The 23,897-nt window shown below is 41.8% G+C and overlaps 1 protein-coding gene and 1 long non-coding RNA gene across 2 annotated transcripts in view; both read left to right on the top strand.

Annotated features, from left to right (window-relative positions):
* Positions 1–23,897, top strand: part of LOC115156760 (calsyntenin-2) — a 303,928-nt gene that overhangs the window by 263,062 nt on the left and 16,969 nt on the right. Inside the window, exons 9-11 of the mRNA XM_029704424.1 lie at positions 15,705–15,867; positions 18,073–18,239; positions 21,677–21,825. Coding sequence (XP_029560284.1) covers positions 15,705–15,867; positions 18,073–18,239; positions 21,677–21,825 — 479 coding nt within the window. The remainder of the gene's footprint in view (positions 1–15,704; positions 15,868–18,072; positions 18,240–21,676; positions 21,826–23,897) is intronic.
* Positions 1,844–5,092, top strand: LOC115156761 (uncharacterized). The gene is made up of 2 exons (XR_003868319.1): positions 1,844–1,918; positions 4,832–5,092. It is a non-coding gene; the product is annotated as an uncharacterized LOC115156761 (long non-coding RNA).

The following is a 23,897-nucleotide window of genomic DNA, read 5'->3' as shown; positions in this document are numbered from 1 at the left end:
TCTACAGATCTTAATTGAAAATCAGGGTATTTGATCCTTGAAAAGTAATTGAAGTTATGGTAGCCGATTTTAAAAGTTCTACCACTCCAATATAATTATTCTGTGATTTCAGTTCTGATCATTTTTTTTAGTTTGTTTCCCATCGTTTCAATTGATGCGTGTTGCGATAGTCTGTCGCGTTTATTATGAGCTAGACAACATTGAATTTTGGCTTTAATCTGGTTTTCCATAGGTCAATGGAACACAGATTGGCGCACATTCTCAACCAATCTGATCTAACAATGTGGATATTCGTCATGATTGATGTATTGTAACGGGCCCACAATGTGGTTACTAATGTCCGATTTGGCTTTTTTCGCTGCATAACATTTAGAAGTAGTCCCTTTTTAGGTTTAGAAAAAGTAACTGCTAAACGCTAACTCCTGTTCATATAAGCTGGTAGCATAGCTAGCATAGAGAAATCAGTGGTGGTCGTCGTTTTGAACTGTAATGCAGTTGATTGGTGACGATGACTTGAACATGTACAGTATTGGGGTTGACATCCAAACAAGCATTATACTCAGATTTTTACCTCAACCTAGTGTGAAATACACATATAAACAATAGCCTAAATGTATGCTAATTTCGCTGGGGTGCAATGACGAGATCCGGGATATTTTCCATGGCTTTTCCATTGTTTTCGTCAAATTCCATTGGCCTCTTTACCGCATCTATACAAAGTGTTCCATTAAAAAGGGAACACTGTTTTTGGTCGCTTTCTCATTTTAAAACATGATACAATAACCCCTCGATCATTCTTCAACGTCTCAAATGGCGAGACTGACTAGCTACCACATGGACAGACTCCATTAGTGTGTTTGCGTTGGGGGCATGCTGTCTATTTAGTCAGGCAATGCCCATATTATTCTGACATATTTTAGAATGTAAAAATAATGGGAATGTTAATGCATAATGCATAATGCCAATGGGTAGGCCTATTAAAAAAATGCAAGTGGTAATGCTTACTTTTTGTCTATAAGCTATTACAACAATTAAATATAAAATATAGGTCCTTACAAATTACAATTAATTGCTGGAAAAAGTCCTTGAAAGTACTTGAATTTGACTGTATGAACCCTGTATAGCAGGGCTGTCCAACCCTGTTCCTGGAGAGCTACCGTCCTGTAGGTTTTCGCTACAACGCTAATCTAGCACACCTGAATCTAATAATTAGCTAGTTGATAAGCTGAATCAAGTTAGTCACAACTGGGGTTAGAATGAAAACCTACAGGAGGGTAGCTCTCCTGGAACAGGGTTGGCTACTTATAGGCTGTATAGGCTGTATAGGCTACTTACTCAGCCCCGAAATGAAAGATAAAATCACCTGCTATTGAAATTATGCACACATCATTCGCCTGTACAGAATAAAAAGGTCATTGCAGAATTGGAGGACATTTTCTGTCCCACCTATGAAATTTCAAATAATCCATGCCCAAAATACTAGAACATGCACTTGTGTAAATTATACTTGTCCTGAGACAAAATATAAATACAGTTGTAGAAAAAAAGTAGTTCCAAAATTATTTAAAATACGAAATGGCTCTCGAGCACCCCATAAAATGGCATTTTTCTCTTGTCCCACCTTCTTGATGACCAACTTGCACATGAAATATAACAGTTCAAATAAGTTTTAAATCAACTTTTTGTTGGTATGATTTTGTTGATATATGTCTCTTGTATGTGTTAAAACAATTTGTTTAATCATCAACGTATTTTAAATGATATTAATTATGCACTGAAGTTGTGTCCCACAACATGCACTCAGTCCTGTTACTGAAACCTATTTAGCCTGGCAGAGGAAAGGAAAAAACAGTGAGTCACATGATACAGAGGAAATGACATCATCAAGCCATTTGCTAACACCATGGGCAGACCAAAGGTAAGTCCTCTCTTCTATTTTTCCAATCTTTTCAGCCTTGATTGAGTGTCACTCTAACCAACACAACCCTGTTACTCATTATCAGAATAAGACAAATTAATTTCAAAGTTTTCTGTTTTTATTTATATAACTAAGTTTGTCCTTGACAGTAACACTACATTCCACAGCTAGCATCTATTCCTGAGAAAAAGCTAACATTAGCATTGACTTACAACCCTGTCACTTGAAACCCTGTTACTATAATTCAAGTAACATGCTGATTGTCAGAGGAGACAGCAGTACTTAGAAAAAGAGAAGGAGAAGTGGAGGAAAGATGTAGAAACAGGGAAGAAGAAAATGCAAAAAGACTGCAGTGTTAGAGCACTCGTGCCCAGTGAAAACCGTGGAGAGAGGCTCATAAGAGGAGTAATGCCAGGAAAAAGGTACTTGAAGGATTAAACACCCCTCCAGTCAGCCCTGATCTTCCAGTCAGCCCTGATCCTCCAGTCAGCCCTGATCCTCCAGTCAGCCCTGATCCTCCAATCAGACCAGAATATCCAGTCAGCCCTGATCCTCCAGTCAGCCCTGATCCTCCAGTCAGCCCTGATCCTCCAGTCAGCCCTGATCCTCCAGTCAGCCCTGATCCTCCAATCAGCCCTGATCCTCCAATCAGACCAGAATATCCAGTCAGCCCTGATCCTCCAGTCAGCCCTGATCCTCCAATCAGCCCTGATCCTCCAGTCAGACCAAAATATCCAGTCAGCCCTGATCCTCCAGTCAGCCCTGATCCTCCAATCAGCCCTGATCCTCCAGTCAGACCAGAATATCCAGTCAGCCCTGATCCTCCAGTCAGCCCTGATCCTCCAGTCAGCCCTGATCCTCCAGTCAGCCCTGATCCTCCAGTCAGCCCTGATCCTCCAGTCAGCCCTGATCCTCCAATCAGCCCTGATCCTCCAGTCAGACCAGAATATCCAGTCAGCTCTCAACCTGGGTCTTCAAGGTCAGAACAGAAGTTAAGGTTATTGAGGAATGCAAGTTAGTGTAAGCACAGATCATGAGGATATATTTAAGTAAATGAACTGTATCTGTACAGGGAACAGTGAAATAGGCATCACTTTTACTTGATAGGTATAATATGTAATAATTACAAGGGTAACACTTTATAATAACCGTCATTAGTAAGTCATTTACAGTGGGGGAAAAAAGTATTTGATCCCCTGCTGATTTTGTACGTTTGCCCACTGACAAAGAAAGGATCAGTCTATAATTTTAATGGTAGGTTTATTTGAACAGTGAGAGACAGAATAACAACAAAAATATCCAGAAAAAGGCATGTCAAAAATTTTATAAATTGATTTGCATTTTAATGAGGGAAACAAGTATTTGACCCCCTCTCAATCAGAAAGATTTCTGGCTCCCAGGTGTCTTTTATACAGGTAACGAGCTGAGATTAGGAGGCTCCTAACCGCAGCTTGTTACCTGTAAAAGAGACACCTGTCCACAGAAGCAATCAATCAATCAGATTACAAACTCTCCACCATGACCAAGACCAAAGAGCTCTCCAAGGATGTCAGGGACAAGATTGTAGACCTACACAAGGCTGGAATGGGCTACAAGACCATCGCCAAGCAGCTTGGTGAGAAGGTGACAGCATTTGGTGTGATTATTTGCAAATGGAAGAAACACAAAAGAACTGTCAATATCCCTCGGCCTGGGGCTCCATGCAAGATCTCACCTCGTGGAGTTGCAATGATCATGAGAACGGTGAGGAATCAGCCCAGAACTACACGGGAGGATCTTGTCAATGATCTCAAGGCAGCTGGGACCATAGTCACCAAGAAAACAATTGGTAAAACACTACGCCGTGAAGGACTGAAATCCTGCAGCGCCCGCAAGGTCCCCCTGCTCAAGAATACATATACATGCCCGTCTGAAGTCTGCCAATGAACATCTGAATGATTCAGAGGACAACTGGTGAAAGTGTTGTGGTCAGATGAGACCAAAATGGAGCTCTTTGGCATCAACTCAACTCGCCGTGTTTGGAGGAGGAGGAATGCTGCCTATGACCCCAAGAACACCATCTCCACCGTCAAACATGGAGGTGGAAACATTATACTTTGGGGGTGTTTTTCTGCTAAGGGGACAGGACAACTTCACCGCATCAAAGGGACGATGGACGGGGCCATGTACAGTCAAATCTTGGGTGAGAACCTCCTTCCCTCAGCCAGGGCATTGAAAATGGGTCGTGGATGGGTATTCCAGCATGACAATGACCCAAAACACACGGCCAAGGCAACAAAGGAGTGGCTCAAGAAGAAGTACATTAAGGTCCTGGAGTGGCCTAGCCAGTCTCCAGACCTTAATCCCCTAGAAAATCTGTGGAGGGAGCTGAAGGTTTGAGTTGCCAACGTCAGCCTCGAAACCTTAATGACTTGGAGAAGATCTGCAAAGAGGAGTGGGACAAAATCCCTCCTGAGATGTGCGCAAACCTGGTGGCCAACTACAAGAAACGTCTGACCTCTGTGATTGCCAACAAGGGTTTTGCCACCAAGTACTAAGTCATGTTTTGCAGAGGGGTCAAATACTTATTTCCCTCATTAAAATGCAAATCATTTTATAACATTTTTGACATGCGTTTTTCTGGATTTTTTGTTGTTATTCTGTCTCTCACTGTTCAAATAAACCTACCATTAAAATTATAGAGTGATCATTTCTTTGTAAGTGGGCAAACGTACAAAATCAGCAGGGGATCAAATACTTTTTTCCCCCACTGTATATTTATGAATTACTGGGTAACTACCCTCAAATAAGTTGCTACTGTGAAATCAATAATGAAAGTATCCATATGGTTAGAGTTAATGGCTGGAGATGTCTATTTTCCTGCAGGTGAAATGGTTAGGTGACAATATATTTATGTTTATATGTTTCTTTTAGGCAACGTGATCTTGGGAGCAGAAAAATGAGGTCGGCCAAAGCAAAATGAAACAGGGAGCTGCAGAAACTACAAGATCAGTTGAGGAAAGTTGAACAGCAAGCAGAAAAATACAGAAAGCGGCTCCAACGATCGAAAAAGGACCACCCACCTCCAAGATCCAACAAATTGGTTTGGCAAATCTCGGGAACATCCCCAAGGAGAACCCTGTTGTTTCATACAGCAGTAGCTGAGGAATTACGCAACAAGTACACACATTCAAAGAGAGAGAGAGAGAGTGACGGACAAGTCATTGCAGGAATAGTCACCAGCAAAATCCTGAAGAAGTACAGGTTGCAGAAGTTGGCAGAGGAGGTTTTTGGATTTTCAAGGAGGAGGTGGACAAAACTGGCAAATGAAAACGTCTACAGGTACCAGAGGAAGAAGCATGAGGGGATTGCTGCCACGCTAAGATCAACGGTGATTATTTTTACTTGACGATGTCAGCAGGATCGCAACTGGGGGAAAAAATCTAACTGTGACAGAAGAAAATGCTGAAAAGATTAGTGGTGGATTCAATGAAGAACCTCCATTTGAAGTTCCTGGATGAGCATACCAACCGCCGTCTATCATACTCACGGTTCTGCACACTTCACCCCTACTGGGTTGTGCAGCCAACATTGGCAGATCGTGACACATGCATGTGCAAACAACATGAAGATCTAGGCTTTATTGCCAAAAAGCTACACCAGATGCACATCATCTACACATCCAATTTGGAGAGCTTGACACATGCCATCACGTGTGACACCACAAGCAAGCAATGTACGTATGGGAAATGTGAGCAATGCAGCAATAATACCTATACACTCAAAAGCCACTACAGAGCCACAGATCGCGTCTCCTACCTTCAGTGGGCCACTGTGGACAAAGAGCACAAAAATGATCCTGGAGCAGCCTCGAAGATCACTTTGAAAAAAGAATTTGAATGCCCAGAAGAGCTGCTGGAAACTTTTTAACATTTTGCTCCAGAAGTTCAGGCGCCGTCTCTATAACATCAGACAGCAATATGCTTTCTCACGGGCCCTGAAGCGGAACCTCCCTGCAAATGAATGTGCAGTCCATATTGAATTCGCTGAGAGCTACAGCTGCAAGTACAGCGCTCAAGTACAAGCTGTCCATTTTCGTACATCACACCATCAGGCCACTTTGCACACTGGGGTTTACTATGGGGGGGGGAGGGGGGTGGGTGACATCTGCCCCTACCTCCTTCTGCACTGTGTCGGCATCCAGATTGAAGGGACCACCTTCCATATGGCAACACCTGGAGCCCATCCTGAGGGAAATCCAAGAGAGATGCCCAGATGTGACAACCATCCATTTTTTTAGCGATGGTCCCTGCACACAGTACAAGCAGCGGGGTCATTTTGACCTCTTTTGTACTGACATTTTCAAGAAGGGGTTTACAAGAGGAACCTGGAACTACTTTGAAGCCAGTCATGGCAAAGGTGATGGTGTGGGTGGCACATTGAAGTGGAGGGAAGACAGGCTTGCCTGCCAAGGAGTTGATATCCCCACGGCATTGTCCCTGTACCAAGCTCTGAGTGAGGGACAATCGAAGGGGAAATTGTTTTACAAGCTGTGGAGGATGCAGTGAAAGAAATGCCAGCTGACCTTCCAGCCGTACCGTCCACAATGAGGCTCCACCAGGTGGTCACTCTTTCACCTGGGAGAATTCTCTACCGCGACGTCAGCTGCAGGTGTTCTGCAACAGGGAATCTGGAGTGTGATTGCCAGAAAACAAAGGGCTTCAGCTTTAATCCCACAGATGACCACACAGCAGACCCCATACACAGCACACCAGAAGAAGTGCAGTGGCACAGTCCGGTGATTGTGGGGAAATGCTGTGCCCTGGTGTACGACCACACAATCTACCCAGGGATCATCCAAGAGGTGAGTAAGACCCACTGCCAGGTGAAATGTATGCATAGAGTGGGGGTAAACCGTTTTTCTTCTGGCCGTTGAGGGACGATCTCCTTTGGTATCCCTTTGAGGATGTGCTGACCCTCATTCCTCCCCCAGAGAACGTTACCTCACGCCACATGGGCATCGCAAGTGAGGTATGGGATACTGGCCAGCCACTAAAATGAAATCTGAGCATTATAACATCAGCTTTGTAAAATATTGATCAGTTCATGACTATTTTTGATATCCTCATTCATTTTAACGCCAGGTTGTGGGCCTACTGTGATATGACAATTATTTTATGTTTGTCCATTGAATATTTGATCAGATCCAGTTTGTGGTCTTGTTGACATGTTTATTTTTTATCATTCCTACTCATCCTGATGATCCTTTTTCAAAAATACATATAAAATATTATTACACAACATTCCTGTGGTCCTGGGTATTTATTTGTCACATTTATGTCATGATCTACAATCAAATGTAATGTAATCTGTTCAACCCTGTTACTTTGCGCTACCCTGTTACTTTAATTTCAACCCTGATACCATATCATTTTTATAAAAATAATCTTAAAGGATTTTCTCAGCTCACGAGGGTTTAACCTATTGTCCTTTTAATAGTTTGAATGATTATATGCATAATCTACTTGAGGAAATATTTGAAAATAAATACTGAAATTAGTTTTTTAAAAATTGGCTATTGAAAAGTTGTGCAAGATAGATTTCAAAAGTTTCTGAAATTAAATGAGTATTCAATGTGAATGTGACTTTCTTTACTTAATGGTAAAGGATTTATTAAACAATATTTTAAAATATATTTTTTTCAGGTTCCTGAGTATTCGTAACAGGTTTGCGCCAAGCATATCACACAACAAATGAAAGATCTCATTAAAAAGTACTTTTGATGCCTGAGCCTGACGAATCAAATTATTTGACGGTTTATTACCTGTTTTTCTTAAATACATGACAGAAAATGATAAAAATGAGGGGTTCATTTTTCAAGTGTTTTACTTTAATGCCTAAAATGTCCTCCAATTTTGGAATGACCCAAAAATATTCCAAAACATGCACCCTGTTTGCAATAAGGCACTAAAGTAAAACTGCAAAGAGATTGGCAAAGAAATTAACTTTATGTCCTGAATACAAAGTGTTATGTTTGGAGCAAATCTAACAAAACACGTCACTGAGTACAACTCTTCATATTTTCAAGCATGATGGTAACTGCATCATGTTGTGGGTATGCTTGTCACCGGCAAGGTTCACCAAGAATGGTTCAGAGTTGAAAGCTTAACAAACATAGTCGGGTCTCTGCTTTTATAGAAAAAGTACAACCTCTTTTGTCTATGAGGCAGTTTAGCGGATAAGAAGAGCTGAACATAGTGTAAAAGGCGATTGGTTTGTCTGTGGAGATTAAAATAACCTGAGGTTGATTGCACGAATGCTGTAACGTATACCTGCGTTTTGTCACAGTTCACACTATAATGTGCTCCTTCCTGCAAGGTTCCACACAGCTGACTTTCTGCAGATAGTAAACTCAGGGGATGTTTCACATGCTGCGGTCGCACCTAACGGATCTTAGCTATACGCCCAGTCTTATGACTAAGTCACACAAAGACAAGTTTGTATCAGGTTACAAAAAACACTAGCATATAACAAGAGACTATTTTTTAAGCAGTAAAACACAGGATAGCATGACTAATTATGTAATTTTCCAAATATACACTGAGTGTACATAACATTAAGAACACCTTCCTAATATTGAGTTGCTCAGAACAGCCTCAATTTGTCGGGGCATGGACTCTACAAGGTGTCAAAAGCGTTCCACAGAGATGCTAGCCCATGTTGACTCCAATGCTTCCCACATTTGTGTCAAGTTGGCTGGATGTCCTTTGGGTGATGGACCATTCTTGATACACACAGGAAACTGTTGAGCATGAATAACCCAGCAGCGTTACAGTTCTTGACACACTCAAACTGGTGCACCTGGCACCTTCTACCATACCCCGTTCAAAGGCAGTTAAATATTTTGTCTTGCCCATTCACCCTCTGAATGACACGTCTCAATTGTCTCAAGACTTAAAAATCCTTATTTAACCTGTCATCCCCTTCATCTACTCTGATTGAAGTGGATTTAACAAGGGACATCATTAAGGGATCATAGCTTTCAGCTGGATTCATCTGGTCAGTCTATTTCATGGAAAGAGCAGGTGTTCTTAATGTTTTTTCCACTCAGTGTACACTGGAGTTGCTTACCAAGATGACATTGAATGTTCCTGAGTGGCCTAGTTACAGTTTTGACTGGCTGTCTAGCAATGATCAACAACCAACTTGACAAAGCTTGAAGAATTTTTTCAAGAATACTATGCAAATGTTGTACAATCCAGCTGTGCAAAGCTCTTAGAGACTTACCCAGAAGACTCACAGCTATAATCACTGCCAAAGGTGATTCTAACATGTATTGCCTCAGGAGTGTGTATACTTATGTAAATTAGATATTTCTGTATTTTTCAATAAATGTGCAAACATTTCTAAAAACATGTTTTCACTTTGTCGTTGTGGGGTATTGTATGTAGATGGATAATAACAATAATAATAATGTATTCAGGTTGTAACACAACAAAATGTGGAATTAGTCAAGGAGTGTGAATACTTTTTGAAGGCACTGTATATTATCCATTAAACATAACTGTCTTTTTTTTAAATGATGTGTCTGGTATGGCCATTTATCAACATCGGGAGTAAAATATCCCTGGACTGTCCATATTTGAAATGTGTAACTAAATCCAGTCAATCGGGGGAATTTAGTTATTTGTGCCAGAAGGGCATGGGCCGGAATCGAACCCACGCCGACACAATATGGCCTATATGTGCATGCTGAAGGCAGCAGCCCTAACTGCTGGACCACCCCAGGTCACGATTGCACTCAATTTTGACAGTTGATTTGTAACCTTAGGTTTATTAGAAATCTTAAGATGTCCTCTTTTTCGATAATATAGATTATACTGTAGATCAAAAAAATCATGGGCAGTGTTTTTTACGTGGTTTTCTACCTCACTATTGTCCTTTTCATCTTGTCTTTACATCTGATTATTATAGGCAATTAATGTTCATAGGCCACAGTAGGCTATAGTTTAGGTGTTGATGTGTATGGCTGCATTTCAGATAGATTTTTGTACATGTTTAACAACAGCGAGGAACCTCATACGGTATTGCTCACCCTGATTAAAAAAAATACAAAAAAAACATTTACAATTATGCCTCAAGTTTGTGAGCATGAAAGGCTTCCTGAGTGTGCGAGGCATCAGGGAAGGAGTTAGCCATTCCTGCCTGCATTGTGCACTGAGGGGAGAGGTTGTTCATGGCTCACTGGTAATCAGTAGCAGCATGAGAGGGCATTACTTGAATGATAAACCCCTCAGAGCACTAGGGAGACATCTACAAACACACTGTTAGACTGTTTGACAGCAAACTCCCTCCATGTAGTTCATATAATAGAATGAAGTTACCCCTCAACTTCTGATCTAAGGCAATGTCTGTGTTGTACTTCCTAATGATAATGGGTTGATCCTAGCTTTGTGCTTGGGGGCTTCTATCCCTGAACCACTAGACATGTCCAATCATATAGTACTGTACTACTGCTATTTGACAGTTATCTCCCTCCACAATAGAGCTCAGCCATGTAAGACTCAAACTCCCTTTAACCTCTAATCCAAGATCAGTTTTGCGATGTACCTACCCCCTGACAGTTACGACTCCCAGTTGGGGAGTTGAAAGCTGATCCAAGATCAGCGATCTGGGCCAACTTCTCCCTGGAACTGTCTCAGCACTAGATACTCGCCAGGGGGGAAACAGAACACTATTATAAGAGCTGAGCTGGGTCAATGTCCTTTCGATTGGCTGGCGCTTGACTGACTGCTGGGTTTGATTTAACAGGCTTTGATTCTGCTCCTGGGGAGACTGAACCACCAAAGGTGAGCGAGTGTTTTAGGCTTGATGAAAAAGTTTTGCGACGGTCCCCAGACTCAACCCTCGTAAATCCATGTTCCCTTAATGAGCAACTCATTAAAGTTAAACTTAATTAATTACCCCGAAACAGACAACCAAATGATCAAGAGGGGAGCGGGATGAATCTGAATTAAGTTTAATGTGTTTTTCATTACTGAGGGTGGGAGGGAGACTGCCAAACAAGCGTTATTGGATTTGGGCTTCATGATAACCGCAAATAAGTAGTTAATTCATGAAATATTGTCCACAGCGATATGAAACATAGTAAAGTGTGAAACCCAGGTGCATTCATTATTATGATATTGCAATGAATTTGTGGGGCTGACCTAAGGACTCACAAACATCAGTTCCCAAGGCAAGTGCACTAACCACAGTCCCCATAGAAGTGACCAACTTTGAAGTGCTTGCACCATGTCTATGGGCTGGTTTGTTACAGTATTATATCTTATTGAATCCAATGAAGTATAAGTATGTGAATGTGATTATCATTCACACAAGCCAAAAAATCTGGCCAAATCAGTGGGTGATGTTCCCCTTTAAAATTGCTTCCCAGTATCTGGGTAATCTTCACCCTGTTACAGCAACTTCTAGTTAAACATCCACCCAAATCAATTGTGTTCCTGGATTTACATTTACATTTTAGTCATTTAGCAGACGCTCTTATCCAGAGCAACTTACAGTAGTGAATGCATACATTTCATTTCATACATTTTTTTTTTCTGTGCTGGCCCCCCGTGGGAATCGAACCCACAACCCTGGCGTTGCAAACACCATGCTCTACCAACTGAGCTACAGGGAAGGCAATCCTTCCCTGTAGCTCAGCATTCACAGCATTATACGGCTGCGTTGAGACAATGACTTATCAATGACCCAAGCCCAGCTCAGTTAATCCCTACCATTGTGTCGCTGAGTTGTCGTAATGCTTCAGCAAATGTACAGTCGTGGCCAAAAATTTTGAGAATGACACAAATATTAATTTTCACAAATTCTGCTGCCTCAGTTTGAATGATGGCAATTTGCATCTACTCCAGAATGTTATGAAGAGTGATCAGATGAATTGCAATTAATTGCAAAGTCCCTCTTTGCCATGCAAATGAACTGAATCCCCCAAAAACATTTCCACTGCATTTCTGCAGAAGGCTTCAGGGCGCCCAAGAAAGTCCAGCAAGCGCCAGGAATGTCTCCTAAAGTTGATTCAGCTGGGGATCCGGGCACCACCAGTACAGAGCTTGCTTAGGAATGGCAGCAGGCCGGTGTGAGTGCATCTGCATGCACAGTGAGGCAAAGACTTTTGGAGGATGGCCTGGTGTCAAGAAGGTACAGGGATTGGACTGCTGAGGACTGGGGTAAGGTCATTTTCTCTGATGAATCCCCTTTCCGATTGTTTTGGGCATCCGGAAAAAAGCTTGTCCGGAGAAGACAAGGTGAGCGCTACCATCAGTCCTGTGTCATGCCAACAGTAAAGCATCCTGAGACCATTCATGTGTGGGGTTGCTTCTCAGCCAAGGGAGTGGGCTTACTCACAATTTTGCCTAAGAACACAGCCATGAATAAAGAATGGTACCAACACATCCTCCGAGATCAACTTCTCCCAACCATCTGGGAACAGTTTGGTGATGAACAATGCCTTTTCCAGCATGATGGAGCACCTTGCCATAAGGCAAAAGTGATAACTAAGTGGCTCGGGGAACAAAACATTGATATTTTGGGTCCATGGCCAGGAAACTCCCCAGACCTTATTGAGAACTTGTGGTCAATCCTCAAGAGGTGGGTGGACAAACAAAAACCCACAAATTCTGACAAACTCCAAGCATTGATTATGCAAGAATGGGCTGCCATTAGTCAGGATGTGGCCCAGAAGGTAATTGACAGCATGCCAGGGCGGATTGCAGAGGTCTTGAAAAAGAAGGGTCAACACTGAAAATATTGACTCTTTGCATCAACTTCATGTAAATGTCAATAAAAGCCTTTGACACTTATGAAATGCTTGTAATTATACTTCAGTATTCCATAGTAACATCTGACAAAAATATCTAAAGACACTGAAGCAGCAAACTTTGTGGAAATTAATATTTGTGTCATTCTCAAAACTTTTGGCCACGACTGTACATTACACCAGGGGCGTTGGAAGACACAATGTTAGTAACCTAATGTATGTCCCTCTTACTGCCCAGAATGCCTCGGCTGATCCCACAGCTATTGTATGCAGTAATCATGTGCCTATGGACCAGAGTTATACTGTTAGCACTGAGGCGGTGTGCCCTAGTAGGAAGTCCACTGTGTGCAGCTCACCCTGCACTAACATAATAACATGAACATGTCTACCTCCTGCTAAGCTTCCTGGTAAAGCAATGAAAACAATCAAGCATTCCAGAAAAGTGCTAAAAACAGCCCACGTTAACATATGTAGCTTAAGAAACAAGGTTCATGAAATCAATAATTTGCTAGTAACAGATGACATTCACTTAGATAAACTCACTTAGATAATACCTTTGATAATACAGCGGTAGCAATAAATGGTTATAACATCTACAGAAAAGACAGAAATGACAAAGGTGGAGGTGTTGCCATTTATATTCAGATCCACATTTCTGTTAAGCTTAGAGAGGATCTCATGTTAAATACTGTTGAAGTAATATGGCTACAGATTAATCTGCCTCACCTAAAGCCCATTCTGGTGGGAAGCTGCTATAGACCAAGTGCCAACAGTCAGTATCTGGATAATATGTGTGAAATGCTTGATAATGTGTGTGATATTAACAGAGAGGGATATTTTCTGGGTGATTTAAATATTGACTGGTTTTCATCAGTCTGCCCACTCAAGAGAAAGCTTAAAACTGTAACTAGTGCCTGCAACCTGGTTCAGGTTACCAGTCAACCTACCAAGGTAGTTACAAACAGCACAGGAATGAAATCATCAACATGTATTGATCACAGTTTTACTAATGTTGCAGAAATGTAGCGATCGCAATACAGTAGCCATTTCTAGGAAAACCCATGTTCCAGAGGCTGGGCCTAATATAGTGTATAAGAGGTCATACAATACATTTTGTAGTGATTCCTATGTTGTTGATGTAAAGAGTATTTGTTGGTCCGTGGTGTGTAATGAGGAGCAACCAGACGCTGCACTTGACACATTTATGAAATTGCTTATCCCAGTCACTAATAAGCATGCACCCATTAAGAAAATTACTGTAAAAACGGTTAAATCTCTATGGATTGATGAGGAATTGAAAAAGTGTATGGTTGAGAGGTATGAGGCAAAAGGAATGGCAAATAAGTCTGGCTGCACAACCGTTTGGCAAACATAAGGGCACATTTAGAATGTGTCTAAACTGAATAAAAATAAGAAGAAACTACACTATGAAACAAACATAAATGGCATAAAGAATGATAGTAAAAAGCTTTGGAACACTTTAGAAAAGTCAGCTCTGTCATTCATTGAATCAGGTGGCAAGATTAACAAACGTTCCAGCTACAAACGCTGACATTACACATCCAAGTATACAGAGCATCTGGAAAGTATTCAGACCCCTTGACTTTTCCACATTTTGTTACGTTACAGCCTTATTCTAAAATTGATAAAGTCGTTTTTTTCCCTCATCAATCTACACATAATAACCCATTCTGACAAAGCAAAAACAGGTTTTTAGACATTTTGACAAATGACAAGCATTGTAATTTTGAATTCCGTAAAGTGAGTGTGGACGAGTTAAAAAAAAGAAGTTTTGTCCATCAACAACGACAAGCTACCAGGGTCTGACAACTTGGATGGAATATTACTGAGGATAATAGCAGTCGATATTGCCACTAATATTTGCCATATCTTCAATTTAAGCCTAGTAGAAAGTGTGTTAGTAGAAAGTGTGTGCCCTCAGGCCTGGAGGGAAGGAAAAGTAAATCCGCTACCTAAAACCCCCTTTACTGGCTCAAATAGCGACCTATCAGCCTGTTACCAACCCTTGGTAATCTTTTGGAAAACATTTTGTTTGACCAGATACAGTGCTATTTTACAGTAAACAAATTGACAACAGACTTTCAGCACGCTTATAGGGAAGTAATTCAACAAGCACAGCCCTTACACAAGTAAGTGTAAAGCCAGTGTGTCTATGTATGCGGATGACTCGACACTATACACGTCAGCTACTACAGCGACTGAAATGACTGCAACACTTATCAAAGAGCTGCAGTCGGTTTCAGAATGGGTGGCAAGGAATAAGATAGTCCAAAATATTTCAAATCATTCACCTAACCCAAAACCTCAACTAAATCTTGTAATGAATAATGTGGAAAGTGAGCAAGTTGAGGTGACTAAACTGCTTGATGTAACCCTCGATTGTAAACTGTCATCGTCAAAACATATTGATACAACAGTAGCTAATGGGGAGAAGTCTGTAAATAATACAGGGCTGCTCTGCCTTCATAACAGCACTATCAACAAGGCAGGTCCATCAGGCCCTAGTTTTGACGCACCTGGACTACTGTTCAGTCGAAGTTAGGAAAATTGCAATTGGCTCAGAACAGGGTGGCTCATACGTTTGATTTTAAAAAACAGATAAAAATACACCTTATGGAACAGCGGGAACTGTGAAGAGACACAAACACACACACACACACAATACTATATGCACTATACACACACGTACACATGGATTTTGTGCTGTAGATATGTGGTAGTAGAGTAGTGGCCTGAGGGCACACACTTAATGTGTTGTGAAATCTGTTGTGAATGTATTGTAATGTTTTTTAAATTGTATAAATGCCTTAACTTTGCTGGACCCCAGGAAGAGTAGCTGCTACCTTGGCTGCAGCTAATGGGGATCCATAATAAATACAAATACTGTGCTTAACTTCTCAACAAACCCAGAGCTACACAGCTCATTGGTTTAACTCAATGCTAACAGCATGTCCCTATGTCTTACAGATCTGTGATAAGGAGTGGCACTACTACGTGATCAACGTGGAGTTCCCTGCCGTGACGCTCTTCGTAGATGGCGTAACCTACGAACCCTACCTGGTGACCGACGATTGGCCCATCCATCCCTCATCAATTGACACCCAGCTGACAGTGGGTGCCTGCTGGCAAGGTCATTATAGACTCCTGTATAGGGTCCGGTGTCCATACCAACTCTTTGTGACTCTGAGGCTGTCCTAATATGCCCAGCGTACCTATAGAATTTCTGTATTTGTTTCTGTAAAATAAGGGGAGGAACAGGGAGGGAGGAGTCACATCATTTTCCTTTTATTTAGACATGTTTCCTCACAGCCCAAGAATAATGTGGTTTTCCGTATCCCAGAAGCAACTGCTTATTGGTTTCAATTGACTCGGACTTTAGGTAGTCACGTAGTATTTTATGTTTCAGAATGCCTTGCCTGTTACCATAGGGATGAGTCAGTTTCCCTTATCCAGTCCAGGACAGTGATTAAACACTCCCAAATTTAAGACTAAGAGTGCTTGTAGCAGGAGCACACACAGGACAGACAGACAGACAGACAGACAGACAGACAGACAGACAGACAGACAGACAGACAGACAGACAGACAGACAGACAGACGCTCAAGAGGATCAAGAGGATCAAGCTTGGAGACATCAAACAGGAAACACAGGCTGTCAATTCCAGCCGCTTGAAAAGAGGGGACTAATGAATCCATTTGAATGAAGAAGCACTACTTAACATTGCTTTTATGATCAAAATAATAATTATATAAATGTGTTAGCTGGGGGACAGATGGATACCGCTGAATCGCATGAGCCACGCTCGAGGTCCAACATAACGGCATTTCGGTGTCATTTGAATTTATTTTCATCTGGCTCCTGGTTGCAGTTCTCTTTTTTTCTCTTTTCCCTCTCTCTTTCCATGAATCTGTGATTGTGTGAGAAAGCCCTGAAGAAGGGATTAAGCCAGCCTGAATGGAGTACAAGTTCTCTGGCTATTACATCCCAATGAAGCTGCTCTAAGCTTCACTAAGCTGCAACTGATAACTTTGCAGACCATTAGTGAACAGGATTGCCTTTCTTTCATCTCCCCCCCCCCCCCCCAACCACCCTGCACGCAATCAACAACGTAATGTAATGAAGAGACACAAGGAATGAAAGGCCCCAGACCTGACCTTAGCTCACCCAAAGCAAAACAAGACGTGTGACGAGAACAACAGAATATGGTTTGTTTTGTCCATTTTCATGAGGAAACCATTTATTGAGATTGCTCTGAACGGGGCTCTTCTTATGGAGAGTAGACAAGCAATTTTGCTGTGCAGTGTAACTACTGGGGATGTTTAGGGCAGATCAACTCTGGCTGGCCTTAACCATAAACAAAATCCCAAACCTTCTCTAATTTCCTAATACAACTTGTTCAAACAATCCATTTCAACTTAATTGCTATCTTCCTTACTGCAGGTGTAAATACTATGCAGCCAGGTGTGTAAAAATAGCATATGTTAGCACTGAATGTCTTCTTGTTCAAACTCTCCTCTTTGGGGGGGACGAGACTGAAATAAGCCCGAAAACACACTCTCTCGCTCTGTGCTTCGGTGCCACAACACTTAATTGATAACATCTGTCTGGGAAAATATAAAATAATAAAAAAGCAGGCTGGTGCAGGCGGCGGCGAGAACACTTGAGTATGTCAGCAAGAGACACGGCTCGGGGACCGTTAACAACTAGCAAACTGCCAGCACCATCTGCCAGTGAATCAAAGAAGAAAAACACACACTTGCCTAAAAAGAGACGACGATATTTCTTTTTTATTGAAGGCCTAGTGTCCCTCTGCTCTGAGCCCAAATCTACCTCAGATTGGACATTTTATTTTGTTGTTTTGAAAGTCACTTTAAAAAAGAGTGGGGAGAGCAGATGGAAGCTGATAAACAAAACGGGCTATCATTTCCATAGTCACGCTACTGTCTTTATTTCACAGTCCTGTTTCAGTTGGTATTTACTTCATGTATTTACTAGGAAGTGATGTGAAAACAAAGGTAACTGTGTTAGCCATTGTTTAAATAGCTTAGTCTTGTTGAAAGGTAAGTTATATAGGTTTATCTCTTTTACTATAGTGTTATTTCTAGCTTCAACTAAGTAAATAAAGTGAAATACTGTAAAATTAAGAATTACCAAAGCATGTTCCTACTATTATAATAGAGGCATTCTCCATATTGCTTTCATTGCACTGTGCTTTCAGATCAGAACAGATTAAGGAGAAGACAATCATTGTCCACCACTTGACTGTACAATATTGCACCTTTGATCTGAACAAAAAAAAAACAGGATGTCCCATCCTTCCTCTTCTCCTCCCTAGGTGGTGAGGTGTCCACCCCGCGGTTCACCCAGTACTTCCGGGGCAGTCTGTCAGGTCTGACCATCCGGCCAGGCAAGATAGAGACCCAGAAGGTCATCTCCTGTCTACAGGCCTGTAAGGAAGGACTGGACATCAACTCACTGGAGAGCCTGGGCAAGGATATCAAGGTGAGTCACTGGGGCAAACACACACACATACACTATACAGCACCAGTCAAAAGTGTGGACACACCTACACATTCAAGGGTTTTTCTTTATTTTATTATTTTCTACATTGTAGAATAATAGGGAAGACATCAAAACTATGAAATAACACATATGGAATCATGTCGTAACCAAAAAAGGGTTAAACAAATCCAAATATATTTCAGATTCTTCAAAGTAGCCACTATTTGCCTTGACGAGCAGCTTTGCACACTCTTGGCTCTCTTATAAAGGTGCATTTTTATGCTGAAAATGATTTTCCCCAAACTTCAAACTTCACGCGCTGCTTATGTATGCCAGTTAGGCTCTTCACCGGTTATAAAGAGGATTAATGTGCTTCATTTTAAGAAGTTATTTGGCCACTTTAGTTGTGATACAAAGCTTATCAAAACATATAGGCCTATGGGCTGGGAAGGATACATGAGGTGTGCAACTATGATTTGAAAAAGTCTGAAAAAAAGTGGTATGCGCTGTTTATTACCTTAATGCTCAAACTGGGCGACATTCACAAGTGGTAATAAATCATTCACAAGTGATAGGCTAATATTGTCACTCATCAAACTATTCTTTACATATACTCAATAATATATGTGTGGTATTAGTTTGATTTCAAAATTGACCATTATCATGCGCCTGTCTCGGAACATGGACATGCGGGAAAAAAACATGTAATCTATGCACTTAAATAGCGAATGAAGGACGCTTTTCCCGTGGTTCATTTTCATGCCAGCCAGGTAGGCTACACTCCTGTTGAAAGTGAAGCAAAATGTTCATGTTAGGAAAGTTGATGAATAAATATAGTAGGCCTAGCCTATAGAAAGCTGATGGGATCCTCCTGTTTTTATTAGAGGCCATCAAAACTCTGTTTTCTCTGCATTTGCATAGCCAATGTCACGAATCCTTCTGGAACTTTCATTGCGCACACCTGGCCCCTATTCCCACTGATTGTATTTGTATATATGTGCCCTTTGTTCCCCATGGTGCTGTCGATTATTGTTACTATTTCCGTTGGTGCGTGTTAGTACCTGTGCTGTGTGTTTTGGGCTTTTGTGCCCTTGTGGATTGTGCAGATGATTACGGGTCTCATCCCGTGTGTTAATCATTGTGCTCGTGTGTTATTTGTTCAAGGTTCTCCTCGCTCTTTTGTTTGGGTTTCAACCCTGTGTTTTTGTTACGTGTTTGTTTGGTCTTCGTCCCCGTGCCTTTACACGGCACGCCGTAATTTGGGCAAAATTTTTAAAAAACTATTACACATTCCTGCATCTGTCTCCCGAGCCTTCATGCCAACGTGACAGCCTATAGAAATGTTGCACAACATGAGCTCATGGTGTGACAGAAAAAGTATGTATTCACCTTATTTGTTGGATATGTAACAATTATTTACTTAAACAGTGAGATATTTCTGTCCTGCTAATTCTGAGTTGTATGGCATCCACTCTAGCTTCCTGGTGATAAAACCTACAGCTGGCATTCCAGTGACAGGATGTGGGGGGGTTGTAACTGGGATAGAGAGGAGTAGAACAATGCCTCATTGTCTCATCTTCCTGGTATCTGGGAAACTAAGTAAAACACCATGCTGTGTAGATAACCAAGGTGGCTTATGGGAAGGCTAGAAATGACTGACTAAGCAATCTTGGTATCAGCTATATAAACTGTGCATTGTCTGTAAAGGGTAGGCTCTCAGCCTAACAGTCAGAACAAGACTGTTGGGCTGACGGTTTCATTATTGTGATAATTAATCGATATTAAATGAAGATGATTGATTGAAGAAATTACCAAGTCTTTCTCAGTACTGAATATCCACGACAATGGGCCCTCATGAAGTGTTTGATTAGATTTTCGATCACATTTGCATTGACATCAGAGTGATTAGAGGGACAAGAGTGCTGAGTACCAGGCAGTTAGCACGTTCGATAGGCTACTAATGACAATCAGCAGCATCAGAGCTTGGAGAAGCCTAATTGCTGTGACTAAGTGGTCACGTGGAATTTGACTGCCGTCATGACCGCCGGTGGGATAATAATACGGTCACTGTAACAGCCCTAGGAGCAACAACGGCTCAGCCTCGAAGCAGTAGGCCACACGAGCTCACAGAACGGGAACGCCGAGTGCTGAAGTGCATAGCACATTGCAACATTCACTAAAGAGTTCCAAACTGCCTATGGAAGCAACAACAGGTCAATAACTGTTCGTCGGGAGCTTCATGAATTGGGTTTTCATGGCCGAGCAACTGCACACAAGCCTAAGACCACCATGCGCAATACCAAGCAAGGGCTGGAGGGGGGTAAAGCTCTGCGCCATTGGACTCTGGAGCAGTGGAAACGCGTTCTCTGGAGTGATGAATCACGCTTCACCATCTGGCAGTTCGACGGACAAATCTGGGTTTGGCAGATGCCAGGAGAACGCTACCTGTCCGATTGCATATTGCGAAGTGTAAAGTTTGGTGGAGGAGGAATAATGGTCTGGAGCTGTTTTTCATGCTTCGGTCAGGCCCCTTAGTTCCAGTGAATCGAAATCTTAAGGCTACAGCTTACAATGACATTCTAGACGATTCTGTGCTTTCAACTTTGTGGCAACAGTTTGGGGAAGGCCCTTTCCTGTTTCAGCATGACAATGCCCCTGTGCACAAAGCGAGGTCCATACAGAAATGGTTTGATCGGCTATGAAAAAGCCAACTGACACTTACTCTTGTGTTACTGACTTGTTGCACCCTCGACAACTACTATGATTATTATTATTTGACAATGCTGGTCATTTATGAACATTTGAACATCTAGGCCATGTGCTGTTATGATCTCCACCCGGCACAGCCAGAAGAGGACTGGCCACCCCTCATAGCCTGGTTCCTCTCTAGGTTTCTTCCTAGGTTTTGGCCTTTCTAGGGAGTTTTTCCTAGCCACCGTGCTTCTACACCTGCATTGCTTGCTGTTTGGGGTTTTAGGCTGGGTTTCTGTACAGCACTTTGTGATATCAGCTGATGTAAGAAGGGCTATATAAATACATTTGATTTGATTTGTCAAGATCGGTATGGAAGAACTTGACTGGCCTGCACAGAACCATGACCTCAACCCCATCAAACACCTTTGGGATGAATTGGAACACCGACTGTGAACCAGGCCTAATCGCCCAACATCAGTGCCCGACATGACTAATGCTGTTGTGGCTGAATGGAAGCAAGTCCCCGCAGCAATATTCCAACATCTAGTGGAAAGCCTTCCCAGAACAGTGCAGGCTGTTATAGCAGCAAAGGGGGGACCAACTCCATATTAATGCCCATGATTTTGGATTGAGATGTTCGACGAGCAGGTGTCCACATTTTTTGGTCACGTATTGTGTGCATGAAACACTCAGACACTTACCCTCTTGTATCAGTTGATTCATGTGTTCTTCTGTGTGTGCAGTTTCACTTTAACCCGGCCCAGTCGGTGCTGGTGATGGAGGGAGAGGACCTGGAGAGTGTCAACACAGCCATGGGCAAGGTCTCCTACATCAACTCACGCCAGTTCCCCACAGCAGGCCTCAGACGGCTACACATCACCACCACCGTACAGTGAGTATGGAATCCAACAATGTGTGTGTGCGGGCGCACGCACACACGCGCACGCACACACGCACACACTTAATCTGTCTCACACACACACACATGTTCACACTCCTCAACCTTCTCTCTTTCTCTCTCTCTCGGTCTCTCTCTCGCTTTCACATAGGCTACAGAAACATTTATTGCACCCAACCATACATTTAAACCCCTTTGAAATATAGGACCACAAGGTCACAGTGACACATGCAAGTATCATTTGTGTAAAGGCTCCTCAGAGGAGGAAGGACCATCCTCCTCAGTGAATTTCATAAAAATAAAAATTGTGGAACATTCAAAAAGTTATCATTTTTATGGCGGCACAACCAGTAATTGAGTATAAGGGGGCAGTTACTTTTTCACACAGGGGAATTGTTGATTTTGGTAATTAAATAAATGAAATAAGTAACAAAAAATTGTGTTCCCTTTATCTAATATTAGGTTTTGGCTAAAGATCGGATAACATTCAGTATCAAACATAAGCAAAAATTTGAGAAAATCAGAAAGGGGGCTGTCAGAGCTCTTGCAGCATGAACTGACGTGTTGTCCACCCAATCAAAGGACCAGAGAATTAATCTAGTACTGGAAGCATAAGCTACAGCTAGCTACAGTGCATAAAATGTGGTGATTAGTTGACAATACAGTAGGTGAATAGATTTGAACTTGAATTTTATTTCTTAAAAAATGAAGGAGAAGCAAGAGAGGGAGAGAGAGAGCTAGCTATATTTCGTCGTATTTTTATTTCACTTTCACTTGAAGGTGCACTATAGAAAACATTTCAGTTTGTGACAAAACAAGCAAGTATAGTGTGGAGAATCATTGTACCATCTAAACTGTTGTGAAATATATTTTCCATAACCAAAAATATTGTATTTTCAACTGTTAGGAGCTGGTGTACAAAACCAAAAGTAAAAGACGCAAAAACGAAACGTAAGAACGAGAAGCATAGAAATAGCGCACATAGAACAGATCTAACACTACCTAAACTTGCTTTCAATGATAATGACAGATCTATAACACATATTTCTATGTGAACTTGGTCAGGTCGGCCAAAAAGTTAAATATTGCATCTAGTTTAGCCTCAAACACCCTGCTCAAACAGAGAGGGATGCTATGTTAGATAGCTGGCTATGGCTATCCAACACTGGAAATGTTCCAAGTCAAGGTAAGCTTTTGGTTTTATTAATTTATTGCCACCGGGGGCCTGACGGTGTAACTGCTAAACTGCTTGCTGTACATTGTACTGCATGATTGTAGCGTGTTTACTACCACACTAGTTTTAGTAGCTATGTTGACTATGACGTTAGCTATTATGATGGTAACGATGTAGGCTGTGTGTAGCAGTTAGCAGTTATGGTATGAAGGTTTGGCTTGGAAAGGTTTTTTTGCCTGGTCACAGAATAGTGCGTAGATGTGAGAAGAAATTCTACAAAGAGCAAAGAGATCATGCTGTTTGTATGTGGCTGCTATGAAAATGAACTCTGTTTGGGGTGATTAGGAGTGTATTCATTCTGCCGATTCTGTTAAAACGTTTCTTAAAGTAAACTTGAAGCAAACGGAACTAATTGGGGATAAACATACATGAATTAGTCCAATAGAAACTTTTGTTTGCAACTGTTTTCACTGGACTAATGATTACACCTTAGATCAGCTAGATGCAGGCAAGAGTGTGCAAGGCGGTATTGAATGTGTCACTGTCCGTCACCTTGATTACTCAAATTTTTCTCTCGACCTGTGCACCTACATTGTAAACTTTCATTCACTGGCTAGGTTGGGTATAGGGGAAATTCCAGCATCATGTAGTAGCCTAAAACGATCAATGTTTTAGGCTACTATTGTGTGTGTGTGAGCAATACGGTCCATGGTGTTTGCGCATCCGAGGCTCTACTTTCTCTGTATGTGTCTTCAGGGTCAGTGTGTGTGTACGTCTGGCGTGGCATCGAGATCAGTGTCTAGTGTGTTCCAGGCTGTGTGTGTGTGTGTGTGTGTGTGTGTCTGCATGTGTGTGCCCGTCTAAGCCTGTGCTCTCTCCATGTCTGATATGC

Source organism: Salmo trutta, chromosome 21 (assembly GCF_901001165.1).
Source record: "Salmo trutta chromosome 21, fSalTru1.1, whole genome shotgun sequence".
Classification (NCBI taxonomy): Eukaryota; Metazoa; Chordata; class Actinopteri; order Salmoniformes; family Salmonidae; genus Salmo; species Salmo trutta.
Note: the sequence above shows the minus strand (reverse complement) of the source record. Positions and strands in the feature narration are given on the sequence as shown.